Source organism: Rhea pennata, chromosome 13 (genome assembly GCF_028389875.1).
Source record: "Rhea pennata isolate bPtePen1 chromosome 13, bPtePen1.pri, whole genome shotgun sequence".
Taxonomy (NCBI): domain Eukaryota; kingdom Metazoa; phylum Chordata; class Aves; order Rheiformes; family Rheidae; genus Rhea; species Rhea pennata.
The window spans coordinates 13,872,395-13,892,067 of NC_084675.1; the positions used below are offsets into that span (position 1 = coordinate 13,872,395).

At 36.9% G+C, this 19,673-nt stretch overlaps 1 protein-coding gene across 2 annotated transcripts; it reads right to left on the minus strand.

The window, feature by feature from the left end:
• Positions 1–1,827: 1,827 nt before the first annotated feature.
• Positions 1,828–19,578, minus strand: UBA2 (ubiquitin like modifier activating enzyme 2). Of its 2 annotated transcripts, none has more exons than XM_062586687.1 (17): positions 19,386–19,578; positions 16,199–16,282; positions 15,849–15,919; positions 14,398–14,462; positions 13,865–13,965; positions 13,580–13,701; positions 12,887–12,954; positions 10,384–10,505; positions 9,439–9,538; positions 8,724–8,884; positions 7,726–7,819; positions 7,510–7,622; positions 6,881–7,036; positions 6,151–6,247; positions 5,375–5,480; positions 4,474–4,610; positions 1,828–2,961 (listed from the first exon to the last, which is right to left on the minus strand). In XM_062586687.1, the coding sequence occupies exons 1-17, from the start codon at positions 19,527–19,529 to the stop codon at positions 2,780–2,782; spliced, it is 1,923 nt and encodes a 640-aa protein (XP_062442671.1). In that variant the 5' UTR covers positions 19,530–19,578; the 3' UTR covers positions 1,828–2,779. The 2 variants fall into 2 exon arrangements, with proteins under 2 accessions (XP_062442671.1, XP_062442672.1); XM_062586688.1 differs by lacking the exon at positions 19,386–19,578 and adding an exon at positions 16,647–18,164.
• Between the last annotated feature and the right edge of the window lie 95 nt (positions 19,579–19,673).

Consider the following 19,673-nt stretch of genomic DNA (forward strand, 5'->3'; position numbering starts at 1 on the left):
AATTGCCCCTTGAAGGAACAAGTACTGTACTCGGGTGATCCTTTGAATGTTTTGAGAATCAGATAGGTTGTGTTTTAGTGTGAAGTTTACTTTTTCTTACAATAAGATTGAGGGAAAATCCTCACAAATTTCTTCACTGTAAGTCAGAAGAGCTTCAGGAATCTCTAGTTTAAACTGCTGCACAATAGTCAATATTCCTTTCCATGCCCCAGTGCAGAAAATATTGAACTAATAGCACACAAAGACAGGTATGCTGTAATTATGTAATTAAATTCTAGGCTACCTTTCACGCTGTAAATCAGATGATATATAGTTTAAATTCTGTGCTTCTTTAAAACCAAATCTAAACAATCAGTATCCTGCAATGGCCCCTCGCAGCTAAGAGGGAATGCTTGGTTAATACCAAACATTTTTGCAATCTGCTTTTTTTGATGGAATTAAGACAGTTGTCTACCACCCTGACAGACTATTACGTATGTCTTATTGAACATTAGTATCCCAAATACATTTGAGAAAGTGTAATCTTACACTAACACTACACATCAGCTTAAATGCTAGATAACTTAAGTAGAAGGCAGCAAGACTGAATAAAAGTCGCCCTTCTCACCTGTCTCCTTTTCCCTGCCAAATTTCCTGGTGTTGCACATTATTGTAGAAATCCATTTCAAATCTGCTCATATCCCATTCAACTTCCAGGCCTTGAACTCTCAACATCAGCAAAACTGATATGATAAAGTTACCCAGAATTACAGCTTTTACTGTAACTAAACTCCTTTATACAGCCTTGTGCAAGCAGGGACATTTCCTCGGGTAGTGAACAAGATGGAGTCGCACTATTTTAGATACGTTACGCGTGCCATCTGCTTAGATAGGATTGTGCTCCTCACTGTGACATGACAAAGCTCTATCATACAGGTAACAAGCAACCTGACAATTAACTTAATAAACCAATAAAGCTTTATTTCTAATAAAGCTCAAAAGAAAGCGTCATTTTAATTTTCCTGATTATGTCAATTTATACTTCTCACATCTGAGATTTATGAAATTCTAGTGTTTTATCTGCTTATGGAGAAAACTATAAAAACTTCCTCTATTGTGTTGAAAATACTTTTATTTCTTTCATTTACATCTTTACCTCTCAGTCTTCACTGGCGATGGTCAAAAAGCAACTAACTCAAAAGGATTTACAGTTTCATAGTAGAGAGGTTTGTCTCCAAACAAGCCACTGCATATGACTATTATTACCTAAAAGAAGAGATAAAACATTAATTGCACTGTATAATCCTACAGTTCTGCACCTTATTGGCAAATTAATACCAATGAAAAAGTGGCCTTTGTACTAGACAGAACCAGATGCAGAACTGAAACCTAAAGAATTGGTTTTGTTTTCTTGTATCCTCCTTCTCTATTTTAATATTTTACTTAAAATTCAGGCATTTTGCAAACTAAAATAGAACAAATCTCATTTGCTTAATATCTCTGCTCTCTAAGGCTAACACTGAGTACTTCAATGTTAATAAAAGCAGTTCTGGTTCGTTGATACACCAAAGAGCAAGTAATTTTGGCATGGTGACAGTAGTTTTGGTGGATTAGTGTATTCTAAGAATTGACACTTACAATTTTGACAGCTGCCAAAATATTTATAAAAATGCAGTAGCTTCAAGATATTGTTTCTAAAAATAAGTACTTTTGCGCTATGCACAAAATGTAGTATATAAAAGACCAGAGCTTCCTCTTTCTAAAAGCATGAAGTGGTGAAAGCATTTGTACATGGTGGTGTAAGTGCTCCAGCTGAAGAGGCCAATAATTGATTGTCCAGGAAAAAAAAACATTCACAAAAGTTTTATTAAAAAAATCCCCTTTCACCTCAAACAAGTGAAGCTTAAGTTCTGTACTGCTAGGTTAGGTTTAAAAAAATTGAAATAGTACAGTAATTTTTGAAGGCTATACATTGTAAAATCCCATAAATCAGCGTTAACTTGGACTGTGCAAGCAAATATAGCAAGTATTTCAGATGTCATTTATTTGGTCCATCAGATGTACAGTATAGTAGTAGTATCTGAGTTTACAAAACATCAAATATAAATAACCTGAAACTGTAACAATACACAAAAATTTGCTTCTTACACTGACATACCAGGCAGTACGAGCTGAAAAACTTGAGTAAATTAACAGTTTTACAGTAATGTACATAGTGCCAGTTGAAGTTTAAGAACACTGTTAAAACATGGCACTAATTTGCTTTAGTGAATTTTGTCCTTTACTTGAGTTCAGGGTGTGAAAAATATTTAGGACTAGGCTAAAATACTTTTCTTCAAGCAAGCAAAAAAAAAAAAAAGAAGAAGAAGAAGAAAATAAAAGAAAAGAAAAAAAAAAGGAAAAGGTTACTTATAAAGTTAGGTATCAAATGATGACCCTTTACTAAACCAGGGTTCTTTTCTTTGTTCTATTGAATTATACCTAAAAGGTATTTACACAAAAATAACATGTTTTTTTTTTTCTCATGACCTTTTACGCAAATACTTATGTGTAAGCTTTTATAGACTATGTTTCCACTATGTTTAATATACCATATGGAAAAACTTCTAAAGAGTCTATTGAGATGAAAGCTTTATCATCAAGAGGAACAGACACAAATTATTTAAGCCAGTGGTTTAGTATTCCCTTGGAACAAAGGTCTTAAAATTAGTCTAGTCTGGACATTTTTCACACCCCCAAGGTAATATGCTGTTACTGTATTACATTATCTGAATTATTCTGTCAAGGGGCATTTGCATATTCAGTCTAATGCTATAATTTCATCTTGCTCTTCTGTCTGCTCTGTACGCACTCTCTTAGCACTGATGCACTCTTTATCTTCAAGTTTTCGCTTTTGGCTTTTATTTGCCGTATCATCATCAATGTTGCTTGAAGGACCTTCATCTTCAGAATCAACAATCAATAGATCATCTTGATCTGGAGCTGCAAAATATACGTTTTTAGTATGTTGTTATTCCAATGGATACTGCAAGGATAGTTTATCCTCAACCCAAATTTCATGTCATAAAACAAGAAAAAGGATGTTTGTAATAAAACAAATACATCTTGCAGTATTCTTTTCCCACATCCTTTGTCATTCAAATGCAGTAATATTTTTCAATTTCCTTGAAATATGTACAAAATAGGCTTTTCACAGGTTTCTACCTCTTCATTAGAGGTGAAAATAACGCAGTCATCCAAAAATACAAGAAATGCATTACCTAACAAGAGCTTTTTGCACATGCAGAACAGAAGAACTGCATACTATCTGCAGGAGTCCCTGAGGAAAGAACCTTACACACACTGAATCATTGTCCAGTCTCACTTTTACTAGGTATTCAACAGAACTCCCACAAGAAGCCAAATTCTCTGAGAGAGAGAATATGAAGAAAAGGAGTGGAAAAGGAGAAAATTTTTAAAAAGAGCTAAAGGATATCCATGGATAGAATGAAAGAGAGAAAAATAGAAGAAAACAGGAACTTTCAAGAAACCTGATCAATTTTATTTCTTTTCAAATAAAAATTCACTGTAAAAACTAATTTTATGCTATTTTCTAGTATTAGTTTTTATTTAACTTTAAATAAATTAGATCAATGCTCTAACATTTTATCTCCTCTAAGACAAGAAAGATGCAGGTATCTTAAACAGGACTATTTGACTTGCAAATGAACATCATTCCAAAGTGTAAGACAGAACTACAGATACTTAGTTTGTGTGTGTCACTACAAATATTCAGATTTATATGCTATCCCTATGCAGCAGTAAGGTGCTTCCAGGACATTAGCTTTTAATGCTTAAACAGCTTATATTGATTTGAGTTAATCTATTTTGAAAAGATTTAAATAAACACTCTATATTAGAAAGATGATGATATTTTTACCTGGATAGCAAATACTGTTTTTGCCATGCTTTGCTTGACAGGTGAAAAATAATTAAGTTATTTTGCATGATATGTCCATGATCAAAGACAGTAAAAAAGTATTAATCTGCAGGGAGAAGGTGATAAATAATCTTTTTTTTTTCTTTTTTTTTTCCAATTAACAGAGCAACCATCAGATAGAATGGGTCTGAATTTATTCAAGTCACTATGCACTTAATGATGCATAACAAATGATGCACTTAAGCCAAATCCAGCCTCCCTTCCAATCTTCTGTGAGTCAAATAATATCATTTCAAGGTATGTTACTGTAAACCTTAACAATCTTAAGTATACATTTTTATTATTTTTTATAAATAAAATACATATATGTATAAATATATATTTACACATACAAATATACATATGTATATGTGTACATATGTGTGTATAGACACACATAGAGGTAATTTAGATCCTCTTCATTTGATATTGGCAAAAAGTTATGTCCTAAAACTAAAGACAACTAATGATTTAATTGGATTGCACTACTGAAAGATTGCATTTCATTTTGTTTAACATTCATTTCTATTATTTACCTGTTGACGTTGATGGTTGCGCTCCATCATCACTACCATTGGTAATGTTCCTGGGTGTTGTTTCTGGTGGTTTAGGGCCAACTTTTTCAGGGGCATCACCAACAACTTCAAATTCTACATCTTTTTCAAGGTCTTCACTGTGGAAAAAAAACATATTCTTTTAAATAACTAAATGAAAATAAAAAACTAACTTTTTTCAAAAAAAACATACTTCCTTCAACTATTAGAGCACTTTACAACTATGACAAAATAAGAAAAAAAAATAAAAAATGAGGAAAGCCTGTTGAGTCCTCCTTCATAATTCATGCTTTGTCTATTCACAAACACTGTTTCACCCACTGCCATGCCTTAAAATGCTTAGGAGAGGGAAAAAATAAAATAAAAAATAATTACATGAGCTTACTTTTCTTCCTCAATTTCACATTCCTCTTTTTCTTTGGAACTGTAGTGTGTTAAATTATTGTATGTAATATGTATACCTCTTATCCACTGTTAAAAACACTGGCCAATTATTTTAACATGATTTACATTTGCATTGTTGCATCTCATCACAGGTAGTCAGGTCTATTATTTAGCAGGGTTTTTTGGCCTTTGCTTTAAATCCTCTGCAGTTTCTTACTTATTGACAGGCCCAAAAGTAAATTTAGTTTTGCATTGCATTTCTACTTTACGTAATGACCACATTATTTCAAATAAAATAAACTCTTTTCTATTACTATTATAATAAAAAAACACTCTAATTTTATCAATTAATAAAAAAATCAAAATTCCTCTTTAACCTCAATATTTACTTTCAATGGCCTAATCTTTGAATTTTATCATGAATTTAAATTCTGTATTGGAAATTCCACATGTAACTATTTAAAATATATACATGAAATAATTATTTCAGAATCCTTACCTATGAAGCACATTTATTAACAGTGTATAGTCCTGGAGGAAATCATCTGCTTGTAGTCGAGTGCCATTTCGAATTCCAAAGTCTGATAATTTCCTATGGTTATTTGCTAGAAAAATAGTGAAATACTGTGGTGTATATTGGCATTTGTATTAAGGTTTTATTTAGTATTAAAATTCAAAGCTATCCTTTATACCTGAATAAATTTGATGAAATGAGTACTGCAGAAACTGCATGTAGAAAAATAAAACTACCTTTTATCAGCTATATTTAAAGCAAAAGTTAACGTTTTAGCCTATGGCGAGTTAAACCTATATATTTGACTTATTTATCCCTCGTGCATTCTGTTCAAACACCTCATTATATATATTTAGGAACATTTTCTGGAGAAGATAATATTCGTATTACAACAGTGTGTACAAGCATCAGTCATTGTCCATCATAAAAAGATCATATCTAAGAATCTAAGAACAATAAAAAGAATGGGATTACAAACTGGAGGAGATAATTACAGCACTTCTATAGCTGAGTATTTACTCTTGAAGAAATTCTGATGCTCAAAGCAAAAGCACTTTACACAGGAAAGCCAAACACTACTGATAGGCATGTAGACAATACCACTAGCTATTCTGAAACCATTTACACACACACAGGTCCAGTTCTCTTCAAATATTAGTCCACAGGATGTACACGTAGACGTATGCTATACTTCCATTCTGTATGTCTTAGTTACTTTCTACCTTTTATTTACTCTTACTTAAAAGTTTCAGTATGCATACCTTCTGTTTCTCCTTCTTCTGAAGAGATAAGAATAGTTCCTTTCCCATCATCTATTTGTACATCTGGTGCTACCATAGCAAATTTTTCTTTCACTATCTGAAAAAACGAATATGATTATTATTATCTTACTTGAAACTACTTGTGAAGGAAATAACCTTGTATTATGATTTTCCTATCCTAGCCCATGTTCATTAAAGCACTGGCTAACGTCTATAAAATTATTATTTTTCTATTTTTACTCTCATGAACAAAATAATTATCTTTTTGCTATCTGAAACTACAAGATCTAGCCACTACAAAAACTATCTAAAAAACTTGTAATCTTTCCTTTACAGGTTCAGACATTATGCTGAAAAAAAAATCTTGGAATACTTCAAAAAAATTACAGAATTACAATTCAGTTGTTACTACAGCACTATAATGTGGCCGTTATGCTTTTAACCTCAATACAAATTGATTTTTTTTTTCTCTTAGATATGAGTGGGCTTTAAAAATACAAAAAAAATTACAAAATACAAGCTTTTTTTCTTTGTTTTTTTCTGTTTTACAGGAGTCAGAAGAGTACTGACTAATCTAGCTTTTCTTGTAGCTGAGAAAAATGCAAAGTATAGAACAAACATAAATGGCTAATGTACAGTGACAAATTTATTTAACAAAACACAATTTTAATCATGTGTATTACAATTAAAATAGTTAATAAGTAGTTAGTTAATAGCTGATAATATTTACCTTATCTTGGAGTGTTAACACAGTTACTTTGTGTACATTAAGTTTCACAGTCACTTCTGGCTTACTTGCACAAACATAACAGTTAGGATTTGGTGGATCCAAAGCACAAGGAACCAATAGCTTCTTTCTGGGATTTGGTTGCTTATTCAGAAAAATCTTTAAAGAAGAAAACAAGTCATTCCTTAAGTAACAACACTAATAAAACTTGGGTTTCCTAGAGATTTATTCTTAGTCTCATAGGACATTCTGTTTCCTAATTTTCTTTGACATGCCTGTTGAGCAGGAGAAAGTGCACGTTATGGCCAGTCCACAATGACACCTGTGCAGATTGACCAGCTATGGCCAAATAGACATGTAACATGAAACAGCTGTGTTTCAAGTGGTGTCAGAGTCTGGTTCTCTCCCTCCTATCCAGCAGCCAATTTTCATGAAATCAGAAGGAACTTAAGGATCCTTGAGAATTCCATTTCTCTTTCCACTGCAGCTGAAATTTCCGAGCACATTCAGGATCTATTGGGGTGATGACAACTGATAGAGAATAAAACTCCACACTAGTCAAAGCAGAGTAAGCATGACTGTTAAATATATAACGAATAATAACAAAATAAAAATATCTTATTCCCACTTACCGTTCTACACTGATCTATTTTTCCTGATAAAATCTTCAAACCCTCCAGCACTATCAGACCAGCTATTACTGCATTAGTAGTAGCTATAGCTGGGATAATATTTCCTGCCATTGCTGCAAAATAAGCAAGAGTATGCAGATTTTTAACAGTAAATGAAGACTAGAAATTTTAGATATCTTTCTATTTAAATAAAGTGATGGTATATTTTATTCTTACATTTGATGTCAAATCTGCTCTTCATATTCATACTGAAAACATGCATCCTGAGGTTTGCAGCAGAAGTGACAAAATCCATTGCAGACGGGTCATCCTGACAAGAAGTTAATGCAAAAGTACTTAAAATTCAGATTATATATTGTAAAAAAGTTTGCAACAGATGATTTCTAAAATTATTACCTTAAAAACACTTTTAAGAGTCTGTACAAATCCAGTTCAAAGTTAACACACTGCCTCTTTCAAATGGTATGTTTAGGCAGAGCAGTAAAGGTTTAGAAATTGTATTTAGTATTTTAGTACTGAATTAGTATGTTAATGTTAATAAAATGCCTTGTATGTTTATGTACTAAAACTTGTAATAATTTATGCTGTTTCAAATACAGATGTTTCAGAAGTTACAGTACAACAAATATTTCACTATCTGTTGTCATACTATTCTACCCCTTTGTCTCCTCTGTATTTACACATTACTTTTTTTGTTTTATGCCAAATAACAGCTGACTGCAAGAAAATCACATGGTCTTGGAGCTAGAACAGAGGCAACTCTTGCTTTTCATTTTTCTTCAGTAAAACTCATATTACATCACACGCCTACAGTCAAAGCTAATTATTCTGTACAACTAAGTGCACAACTCTAGCTACACACCATTGTGTAAGAATGTATTTTAGAGAAGGCTAGAGCAAAATGAAAAATGAAATGGCATTATTACAGTACTTTCAAAATCACAGCTATGTATGACAACTACTTCTGAAGTTCTGCTTTTTAAACTTGTTGAATTAAGTTATTACCTTACATTTCAATACTTAATCCCCAGACTAAATGAGTAGTAAAACATTGTCTAAAGTATACACTGGTTTACATACAAAAAATGTTTTCAATGAGATGCTAGTTATTTTTGTTCAAAGTAGTACTATTTTGGAGTGAAACTTTTCAGTCCAGTAATATTTGTACCAAATATGTAGAGTACATGTGGTTCTTACATATTTGGTGAACTAACCTTATCCCATATAAGCTCTGCTCCATCACCTTTCTCAGCTAGGTGAAGTCTCAGGGTTTCAACACTCTTTGAAAATAAATGTGCATAGCTCTTTACATCCAGGACCTGCTGATCTTTCAAGACTGCTGAGGTCTCATTTTGTTGGTCAGCTACATTTTTCTCTTTGGGAAAAGAAAAAACAATTAAGACTAGGAATATTTAGAAACCCCACAGAAGTTCTCTCAAAGAGCTAAGTGTTCCAATTTCAGTAAAACTAAATGTTTTCTAAACCAAGAAAGTAATATCCTTAAACAACAGTAGCCCTAACATTTTACAACCACTCTGCATTTAAAATTGCAGTCTATAGCTATACTTACATCTATCGCGTGGGTATGCACTTGTTATAGTAATGTACATTTTCAGCAAAACTCAGCTGTTAAAAGATAAATGTATCTAGGTGTATGGGAAGTCATCCCAGAATAAAGTGACATACAATTTTGTAAAATATGAATTTTGCACAACAAGTACGGAGGATCTGAAATAACAGTTCCAAAACAGGTCTAGAAAAATTGTTTTCTATGTAGAGAAGAAATAAAAATCTGCTGAAATCACAATTAAGTAATACATTCATTATCAGCACTAAAACTGTGACAGTGAGAAAATGTTCATATCATAGAGATGCATTAACTGACAGGAGGTATGACATATAGATATACTAGAGGAGGGGAACAACTACCTTGATTCTGTACCTCAGCCCAGTCCAGTGGCACTGGAGGCTTTCTTTTTCTCCACAGCTTATCCATTGTCAGCAGATATCTAATGTCATCTTTGAAGAGCTAGGAAATATGAAAAAAGGAAGAAAAAAAAAGAAAAAAGGGACTTATGTACCCTACTTTTCATCTGCTTTGAAGTGTTTGCTTCTCACCTTGAAAATATTTTTAGCCGCATAAATAAATCAGACTACATAGAAGAAAAAAAAACAGGTACAGAAGTACAAAAAGGTTCTTATTGCCCATCCTCTAACATTTATTGCTTCACACAAAGGAGACATAGCTCTGATAATTTTTTCTTTGTTTGAAAAGTAAAGTAAGTCAAGAAACAGTAATTCAAGCAGTGGGTACATCTGCCTACTGAAGCCATCATTGCAACTATTTGTATAATCTCCCTAAGATATTCTTATCTGTTTGTCAGTGAACAAATGAACATCCAATTCCAAGGAAAATGGTTACCGCCAATCAATACTGTGTCTTGTACTCCTTTCCCGTTATCCACTTGTGGCAGCTTTTTAGAAGAAAAACTCCTAAAATAGCTTGTATTTCCTTATGTCAGGGTCTGATTATACACTGGGGGTGAATGACAGCTATTTCACCCTCTAGCTGGGTTGTGATTAGGCACAGTGAAACTACTACAGTATTCAACAGTTTGAATTTTTTATATTATAAGTAATTCAAACGAAGCTTTTTGTGTACAATATGGAACCAGCTGCTGCAGCAGTAGCACAGACGCAGATGGAACACCATAAAACAACCATAAAGACCAACACTACAGCAAAACTGGTGGAAGTCATGACATAATTGCATAATTGATGGCTAGCAGTAAACATATAAACAGTGTTCTGGGTTAACTTTAAAGCAGTTCACACACTTTGAATACAGACATTTATTGGGGGCAAAAATGATACCTTAGTAAAAAGTTTAACTGGATCGTATCCAGTTGATTTAGCCCACTCCTTAGTTGAAACACGTTTAATCTCACCATCTTCATTGGATGCTCGTGCTCTGGCTTCTGCTTCTGCTGGCTCCCCTATTAATAGTGTTAACCAAGTATTTTAATTAAAAAACAAAAACAGACAGACAAACTCATAAATCAACATCCAAATATTTCCCCTAGAGTCAATAAACAAAATTACGTAGGGACCATAACATGGCTTTACTTTGCCCAACAAAAGCTGAATTAGACACAGCCTGACTGCTCCTGTACTTCTCTAACTACCATACGCTAATTTAACTTGATGCCACCTAAAAGCCTTATTGGAAGAAACAGCGAATAATTGTTTCCCATTTATTTTCTCCACAATATGTTGTGATTTCATAAACCTCTAATCATCCCCTCTTAGTAGTCTCTTTTGCTAGTTAGAACTTCAACACAGAGAATCAGCTACCCATGCCTGGTCCTCCCTGCTGCCCTTGTCTGTATCTTTTCCAGTTCTACCATATCCTTTTGGAGGTGGAAGCATCCTAACTATATTAAAAAAAATTCCATGTGTAGAGATGCTATTCATTTTCTTTTTCTTTCCCAGTCACGTCCAGCACTTGCAATTGTGATTCCTAATAAGCAGCACGTTGATGTTTCCAAAAGTCTATCTATAAAACTCTTGACTGAATAGGAACAAGTCAACTCAAAGATCATTTCATATGTAAACTTGGGAATGCTCACACACTCTTTATCGATGCATTGTTTAATATTTTCTGCACCAAAATTCCTTGATTTTATCTCTCAGTTATTCTGTATAGTGCAGCTTTCTGCAACTTTTTGAGATTAGCCCTCACCTTTATTATTTTGAATGATTTTGCCTAATTATGTATGTTGAACAGATCTGGTCCCATCCACAAGTAGAGACTCTTCTACTCATCACTGATCCCTGTCACTTAAGTATCTCATCCACATAAGGATGGATCTTCATCTTTTTTACATGGCCACTTAGCTCCTTCAGGTTCCTCACCAACAATTCCTGACTGCCTTCTGAAGACTCCAAACTGTGTCTACAAGATATGCTTGTCCATAGGTTTGCTGATTCCTTCAAGGACCTGAGCAGTCACATAAGGCATGACTTCCCTTTACAGATACTGTGTTGACCCTTCTCTGACACATCACTTATGTCCACTGCTCTTAACCAACGTTACAGCTACTGCTAGTTTGCTCAGTACAGACGTCAATCTACAGTTCGGTTCCTGGAATTTCCCTGGAATCCCTTTTTAAAAAAGTAGCATAGCATCTGCTATCTGAAGTCTTCCAGCAGTAGTTGTTTCAACTGAGTTACGTGCCACTCTCACAAGGTTTAGTTATTTCATTCTGCACTTCCTGGAGGAATACCGATGGGTGAGTACTATCCAACGTTCAGAGAATCTGAAGTATCAGGGATCCCCTGAGCTCGCTCTCTCAAATCCATTCACTTATCAAAGGATCCAAAAGCAGAAGATGTTTATTCACCTACACAGTAACTACAGTTACTGCCATTACAAAAAAATACAGGACAGGTACAAAAACATCACTCAGAATGAGCACATTTCCTGCACATACGAACGTGGACGTGTTTCAGATCAGAACAGTTCACACACAATTCCTGTGTGTGCAATCCCCTCAACTAGAAGTGAAAAATGAAGAGTGACTACAAATATCACTCAGTTCTCTGTCCTCAGTTCAAAGGATAAGACTCCCAGCTGCAGGGAAGGAAACACTCCCTCAAATCCAAGTACATAGGATCTCCACTCTGTGAAGATCAGTAATATTTAATTTTCACTTCCAGCTCACTTTGCACTTCCAGTTTCTGTGCACACAGTGAAGATAGTTTGCTTCACAGGCAGCAGGACTCTCTTCATCTAAGACATATATTTTACACCTGGATGCATTAACCCAAATTCTGTAATTTATAAGGGTATGTCTGTTCCTCACAGCTGCTCTACGCACATTATCGCCAACACAACTAATGAATGCCAGTGACCTGTATTACACTGTAGTAAAAAAGTTTTTGCAACAGCTGAACAAATCATTTTACTAACTTTCAGGCTGCCCACACAGCCACAGTTCGGATAACTGAGACTATTAAACAAATGGCCTTTTTGAAGGCTATTTTTACACACTAGCCACACAAACATCTTTAACACACTACGTATCAAGGAATCCAAAAGACATTGGAATTGTTTCATATTTCTATTAAGTAATAAGCAAACACTAAATTATTTATGGTGTATAAAAAGGTCTATAAGACAAACTACTGTTAACACATCCCAAACTCATGTAGCCCATGGGCACTATAAGTGGAATCCTCTTAGAAGAAAACAGAGCTAAACTGTCCAATTTTAACTAACTTTAAGAAATGGATGGAAACAAGTCATAGTTTCTGAAACAGAACTGTTAATAATCGGGCAGTACTCAAGTAAACTACCAGTTTATATCACACTCACAGGCAGCTTCAGGATCAGCTCTGTCAGGAGAGACTTCTTGATCAGCATCTTCTTCTCCAAAGAGCTGGCTATATAATAATTAAAAATAAAAACATAACACTAAATTTTCATCATATCTGGTTAAGCACTGAAGTATTTCCTAACTGACATGCATCGATCTGAGAATTCTTACTACTAGAGTATCACTTCACACATCGCTTTAAAAACTGTTGAAATTCATCATATGTAGACTTAACACTGACAACACAATAAAGTCCAATAAAAAAAGTAAAACAGATCTGTATAACTTAATCAATAGTTCATTTAGCCTTATATTTATATCGCAACGCTGAATGCATTGCCTGTACCCACTCTGTAAGATCCTAGCAAACTTCACAACTGTCGATACAACAGTTACAATGAAAAATGCGTCACCTTCACAGGAAATAAGTGAAGGATAAAGCAAGCTCTTAACAATCCACACTGCTGTACCAAAGTGCTAGGTTTTCTATGATACTGGTACAAGCCCTGAGTACTAACAGATGTGTTATCTTTATTCTGAACATACAGGTGAAACAACAGAAAAATTGCTTGATAATCCACGTTCATTTGCAAAAAGAGTGCACCTGTTTTCTAGTTTTTAAATGGGATACCTACAGTCTGAGAAACAAAACAGAGTGAATCATAGTAACTATTTTCTTTAAAAAGACTTACTTGAACAAATACTTAGCCCACACAATGCAGTGGATAGGTTCTGATGGCGTATTGCGGATTGTGCAGCCTGGAAAAGTCTTCTGAGTTGGTTTAGGATGACATTCATAACATTCTGTCACTCCCTGATGAAAAGTGAAAATTTTATTTGTCACACTGTGAAAGCTACTGATAGTATATGTTACTACCAGATGAACTGGAAGCGTATCTCAAAACACCCAATACCTGGGTGCCTAAAGTAGCCAGTGATTTAAAGTTTAAGAGACAAAGAGTAATACACAGCCTAACCTTTTTAATAACTGTTACTTGTCCAAGGTAGCCTGCAGTTCCACTCTCTATAAGAGGAACATCAGCAGCCAGACACATCCTGTTCACATGGTTACGGGCAGCTGCAAAATGAAGAGTTTTCAAAAAATAATTTGAATATATAGAAAAATGTTTGACTTCTCCCAACTCAAACCACCTCCTGTGCAAATATTTATCTAGAATTTGCCTCATCTCATTCTATACAACTATACCTTTTTAATAAAGTCAACCTTGCAATTAATGCAAAGTAGACTGACATTATTAAATACAGCAAGGTCAACTGGAAAATTATATATGCATATACAACACTCATCTGTTCCTATAAAACAGTAACATCAAAATTGGTGCTTACTTTACTCTATAAAAGCACTGACTACACTTTCAAATTTCTACTGATGCACACAAACATTAGTTAAACTACCGATGGGTTAAGAGGACACTTGTCACTTAACTGACAGCGCAGAAGTACTAATAGTACTTTAATCTCAAATATAAAAGCATAGTGAGAAATTTACCTCTGTTATCCAAAGCATTCATAACCAGGGTAAATTGGCGGAAGAACTCTACATTGTAGTCTGGGCTACAGAAAAGAAAAACAATATTCAAAACGGCATATGAAATTTGTTGGTTATTATACCACAACAGAAACTACACACATGCAAAGTGACTGATATTCATGTTATATGTTACACACATTCTAAGTTTACTGCTGCTCTTCAATTACTCCATTTGTCTTCCGACCCTTTTAAAGCTGGGTAAAAGCATGTATTCTATACTACTGGAAAGCAGCTCCTCCAATTAGGACTAATTTGACCAATGAAATAGGCAGAAAATGAAAAAGTGATTATACTACTTTGACCTAAGGAGTCAGCTGGCTGAGCTGCAGAAACTGACCTTGAAAGCCATCAGCAGAGGCTACAAGGTTCACACTGTAATTACCACAGCTCATCAGACTGCTGATAATTCATTATGCTGCAATAGTTCAATTGATTTTGATTGTTTCTCCATACACTTACAAGTCAAGACATGGGATTTTAAAATCTTGACACTTTCGTATTTTACACTATTTTTTTCTAATTAAAAAAAGAAAAAAGATGGCAAAGAAGAGCATGAGTAAAGAAGAAACAGGGGTTAACAGTTTTACAGTTTCAGGGAAAGGATGCAACTAGTCAATGTTTTGATGAGTAACAACAGCAACATCAGACCTCAAACCTTCTTATTAAAAGAGCATGACTTTTTAAGAAAGTGGAACAATAGAAATTAAAATATGGGAAATAGCTAATGAAAAGCTATATGATTTTGTGCTTTACTAATTTGATATTAACCACTATGACGTTAACTAGACTCTTAACAGTTTTGGACATGTATAAAAGACATGCACTTATACACATCCCCCCACATACAGACTTCATGGTTTTTTTTAGAACATGGACTCAACATTCATATTTATTTTCATCTAATTATTGCTCAGAACATTCGGGCATCCTTGCAGGGTAGAAACTTCTATATTACTGTTGCTAATAAAGGGGAAATTAGACAGAAACAAGTAGCTACAGCCTACTAACGCAGTATAAGAAAATTCATGCAAAGCCTATATCCCCAATCAAGTGTATGGTAGTCTTATATTCACAACTATTTCTTCTTACTGCAACAGCTTTGTGAAGTATTTTAAAGCATCCCATTGTAGCATTTAAATAACCCAGTATTTGCAAATCAAAGCATGTACTTCTGCCTTTAGCTTGCATTTGAAAACAGCTTTGAGCAACTGAATCAGTAAACCGAGGCTGCATTATCATCTAATTCATACAATGCAGGACAAAAGCTTTTACTATCTGCCACCAAGACTGGCTGCTTAAATGCATGTTACAAAGTTATGAAGTCTAGTTACAAAGAAGTGCAATCAAGAGGTTTAAAACAGAACACCCAACCTGGTCAAAGAATAACTAGAGTTTAAAAACAAACATACTTCATGATGCTATCATGGTAAGCTATAATATTAGCTTCTGGATAAAACTGTAAGACGCTTTCCTTGGCAACCTAGAAATGAACAAAAACAAAACATGCTTATTTCCTTCCTTCTTTCTTTCTAAAGGTAAAAGCTCAACATCGGTTTACTAGCACCTGAGATTTAAATACATTTCAATGAAGTGGGTAGCCACAATCAGCCCAAAATTTACTTCAGCAACTATTTCATGTAGAAGACAAAAATATTGCAAGCAGTAGTATGTATAGTAGAAACACAGTTCTGACATATTTCTAACACTGACCACAAAATAATAATATTGAATAAAAAGACTTTAGCTTTAACTTTCTCACCTGCGATTTTGATCTTCCAACATGTTTCTTTTGAAACAAAAACTGCCTGTTGAGATTGCTGACATCAATAGTATCCAAATCAATCTATAAAAACACAAGGGGCAGGCATTTCACTTCTATAGAAGTAAAAAGAACAAAATCATTACTGGACTTTGAAGCAACAGTGATTGAGCGAAGGAAATGAACTTTATAGACCTGTTTTCAGAACTGCATACAAACAATTACTACATTTGCATTACAGCAGCCATTGAAACAAAAGTGACCAGTCAATCATCTTCAAGAATAGACAGATTTTAAATAATTATTTATGACGGAAATGTATCTCAAAAATAACGGGCTACATGACAACAAACTATTCAGAAAGAGTCCCTAATAAATGCACAGGAAACGTTGAGATACATGTGCAGAGTAGTTAGCAGAACATTAATTAAGTGATTCTTCTGGTTACCATCGGATGGAGATGTCGGTGAGAATTCACTGGGATCACCATGTGCTAACTCCGAGGAGATGCTGCAGAAGTCAGTCTAGCTCCAGTCAGGTTTGCTACCTCCAACTCAGGACTAACGGTCTTGACCACATCTCTCTGCCACACTTCCCCCCAAGGCCTAAGAAAGGCTGCTCAGTAAACTAACTAGTACTTCTGCTTTTAGCTTGCATTTGAAAACAGCTTTGAGCAACTGAATCAGTAAACAGAGGCTGCATTATCACCTAATTCATACAATGCAGGACAAAAGCTTTTACTCTCTGCCACCAAGACTGGCTGCTTAAATGCATGTTACAAAGTTATGAAGTCTAGTTACAACGAAGTGCAATCAAGAGGTTTAAAACAGAACACCCAAGGTGATCAGAGAGTGCCATGACCTTAATTCCCCTAAGAGCCATGTTTCTATTTATTAACATATGGACATGAACTTAGTATTTTACAATGGCTTTACTATCCCCTTGTATACATTAATGCTAGAATTATTCACACCTTTGTTGCTGCTACTTTAAATGAAAAAAGTTTATCTGTCCAACTGTTCTTGCTAAAGGTCCTCTCCTGTCCCTAGCATTTTTAAATAGGCCAGGGGAGGGAGAGGATTTTTCTGACCCTCAATGACCCAAAACTCCCCCAAACTCTCATTGATAACACCAGCGCAGTCGGCACTGCAACACGTCCAGCTTTATAGTTGGTATTATCAGACCAACTGCAGTGTTAAGTTTAAACAGGACTGAGCATGCTTTCATTCGCTTTTAATTTTATTAAACAAACTTAAATAAAGAGAAAAAGTATGCCACACACTTCTCATTGAGGAGTCCATGCATGCAAGAGGCAACTTCCAAACTTAAACTTCCTGTTGTCTGAATAAAATGCGTTTAATTTAAGGATTATGTTTTAATATACTAACAACTGTAATAGCCAAACAGTTTTAAATACCAAAAAAGCGCCTGCACACATAAAAAGCAAAAAGAAGATAAAGTATCTCCTAGTAATCATCTGTAACACTAGTTAAGAACATTTAGCCATCTTTATTTGACAGATCCCTTTAATAACTTTTACGCAGCTTCCATTTTAGTGAGTTAAAAGGAAAAGACCTCAGAACCCTCTAAAAACCTGTATGTTAATGTTCTTCTTTCAAACTTGGATTTTGTCTAATGTGATTATGCCCTGGACTCACGAGGACAAAGACTCTATACTTTTCAACAAGACATAGCTGAGTTATATATTTCTGAACTGTACATTCAAACTACTAGGATTTTTATTATTGCTTTGAGTAGGAAAAATAAAGTCTGCCATGGCTCACCTATAAAAACAACAAGCATTTTCTTGCATTCAAGTTTATTAGTCTTCTTTGATCAAAGAAAATCTACAAAAATATCACAAATACCAACAGAAGCAACTTCTGTTCATATTAGCAAAATTTCTCTCTGCATAACAGTTCTTCTGCTCTCATCTCGTCCTCTGCCCACCCATTCCCTATGTTATCAAAATGCTATGTTCTTGCATAAAACACTGCCAATAACAATTTTAAAAGACTACAAGCTTGATCCAACATCTACTTAAATTGATGGAGTCCTACCAAGTTGGTTCTGAAAGCATAATGCAAAAAACCCAAGTATAATATGTGAAACAATAAACACACTGCAATCAGATTTACGCCTGACAACTGGAAAAACAGGAGATACTAACTTCCTACTTTAATGGACTGCAGGAGTACACGGATGATATAGTAAGGGAGAAAAAAAGGAGGGAAAAAACAGCAGAGACAACTTAGGCCTCTACTTATCTTCCGGTGTTGAATCCACTGATACAACGTTAAAGTTGGCCGGGCTCTCAGCAGCAGACTGAAATCAAAGGGGCCTCTTGGAAATACGCTTTAGCATGTGCTACAAGTCCTAAGATGTATCTCAACGGAAATGTTTGAATTTTACGAGTTTTGAGGCAAAACAGTAACTGCACTCTTCTGAAAGCTGAAACCGTTACGGATAAAAGCACTTTCTAAAACGTTCTGCTCAGAAGTCCGAAGGCAAAACCAAACTCCTGGGAAGTTCTTCACACGAACGCGCCCGACGCGCCGCCCGGCGAGGCGCGCGCAAACGAAACCGCCCGGCGCGGCCGGCCGCGGAGCGGGCTGCAGGCGGGCCGCAGGGCCGGCCCCGGCCCCGCACCGCACCGGGCCCCGCACCGCGCCCGGCCCCGCACCGCGCCCGGCCCCTGGCGGCGGCGGCGGCGGCGCGGGGCGAGGCGAGGCGGGGCCGGGCGGCTCCGCGCCGCGCCGCGCCGCGCCGCTCCGCTCCCCACGGGCCCGGGAAACAAAAGTGAAAGCAGCCGCCGGCGGGAAGCGCTCGCCGCCGGCGGGCCGCGGGCACTGACAGCTTCACAGCTCCGCGTCTAAAAATACCGCGCGCCGCCCACGCGTTTTGTTTTCCGCCGCGCTCCCGCGCCGGCGCAGCGGGCCGCGGCGCCGCTCCGGGCCGCCCCAAGCGGAGCCGGGCGCGGGCTCCCGCGGACGCGGGCGGCCCGCGGCCCCTGGCGGCGGCCGTGCCCCGGCGGGGCGGCGCCCTCGCGGCGGGGCGGCTCCCGCGGGCCCGGCGCCGCCTGAACCCGCGCAGACAAAGCGGCGCGGCCGCGCCGGGCCCGCGGCGAGGCCCCGCGCCCGCCCCGCGCCGCCTCCTCGGCCCCGCCGCCCCCCGCCCCGGGCCGCACCACGTCGATGTTGCTGAAGCCGGTGAGCACCAGGTCCTTGAGGAGCTCGCAGCCGATGCCGCCGGCTCCCACCACCAGGAGCCGCGCCTGGGCCACGGCCTCCGCCAGCTCGCTGCGCAAGGGGCCCGACACCGGCGCCGACATGGCGGGAGGCGGCGGCGAAGGCGGCGGGAGCGGCTCCGCGCGGCTCCCTCGGCCGGGCCGCACTCCGGACAGCGAGCCCCAGCGGCCACCAGAGCGCCGCCCGCCCGCCCGCGCCGCCCCCTGCCGGCCGGGAGGGCCGACGGA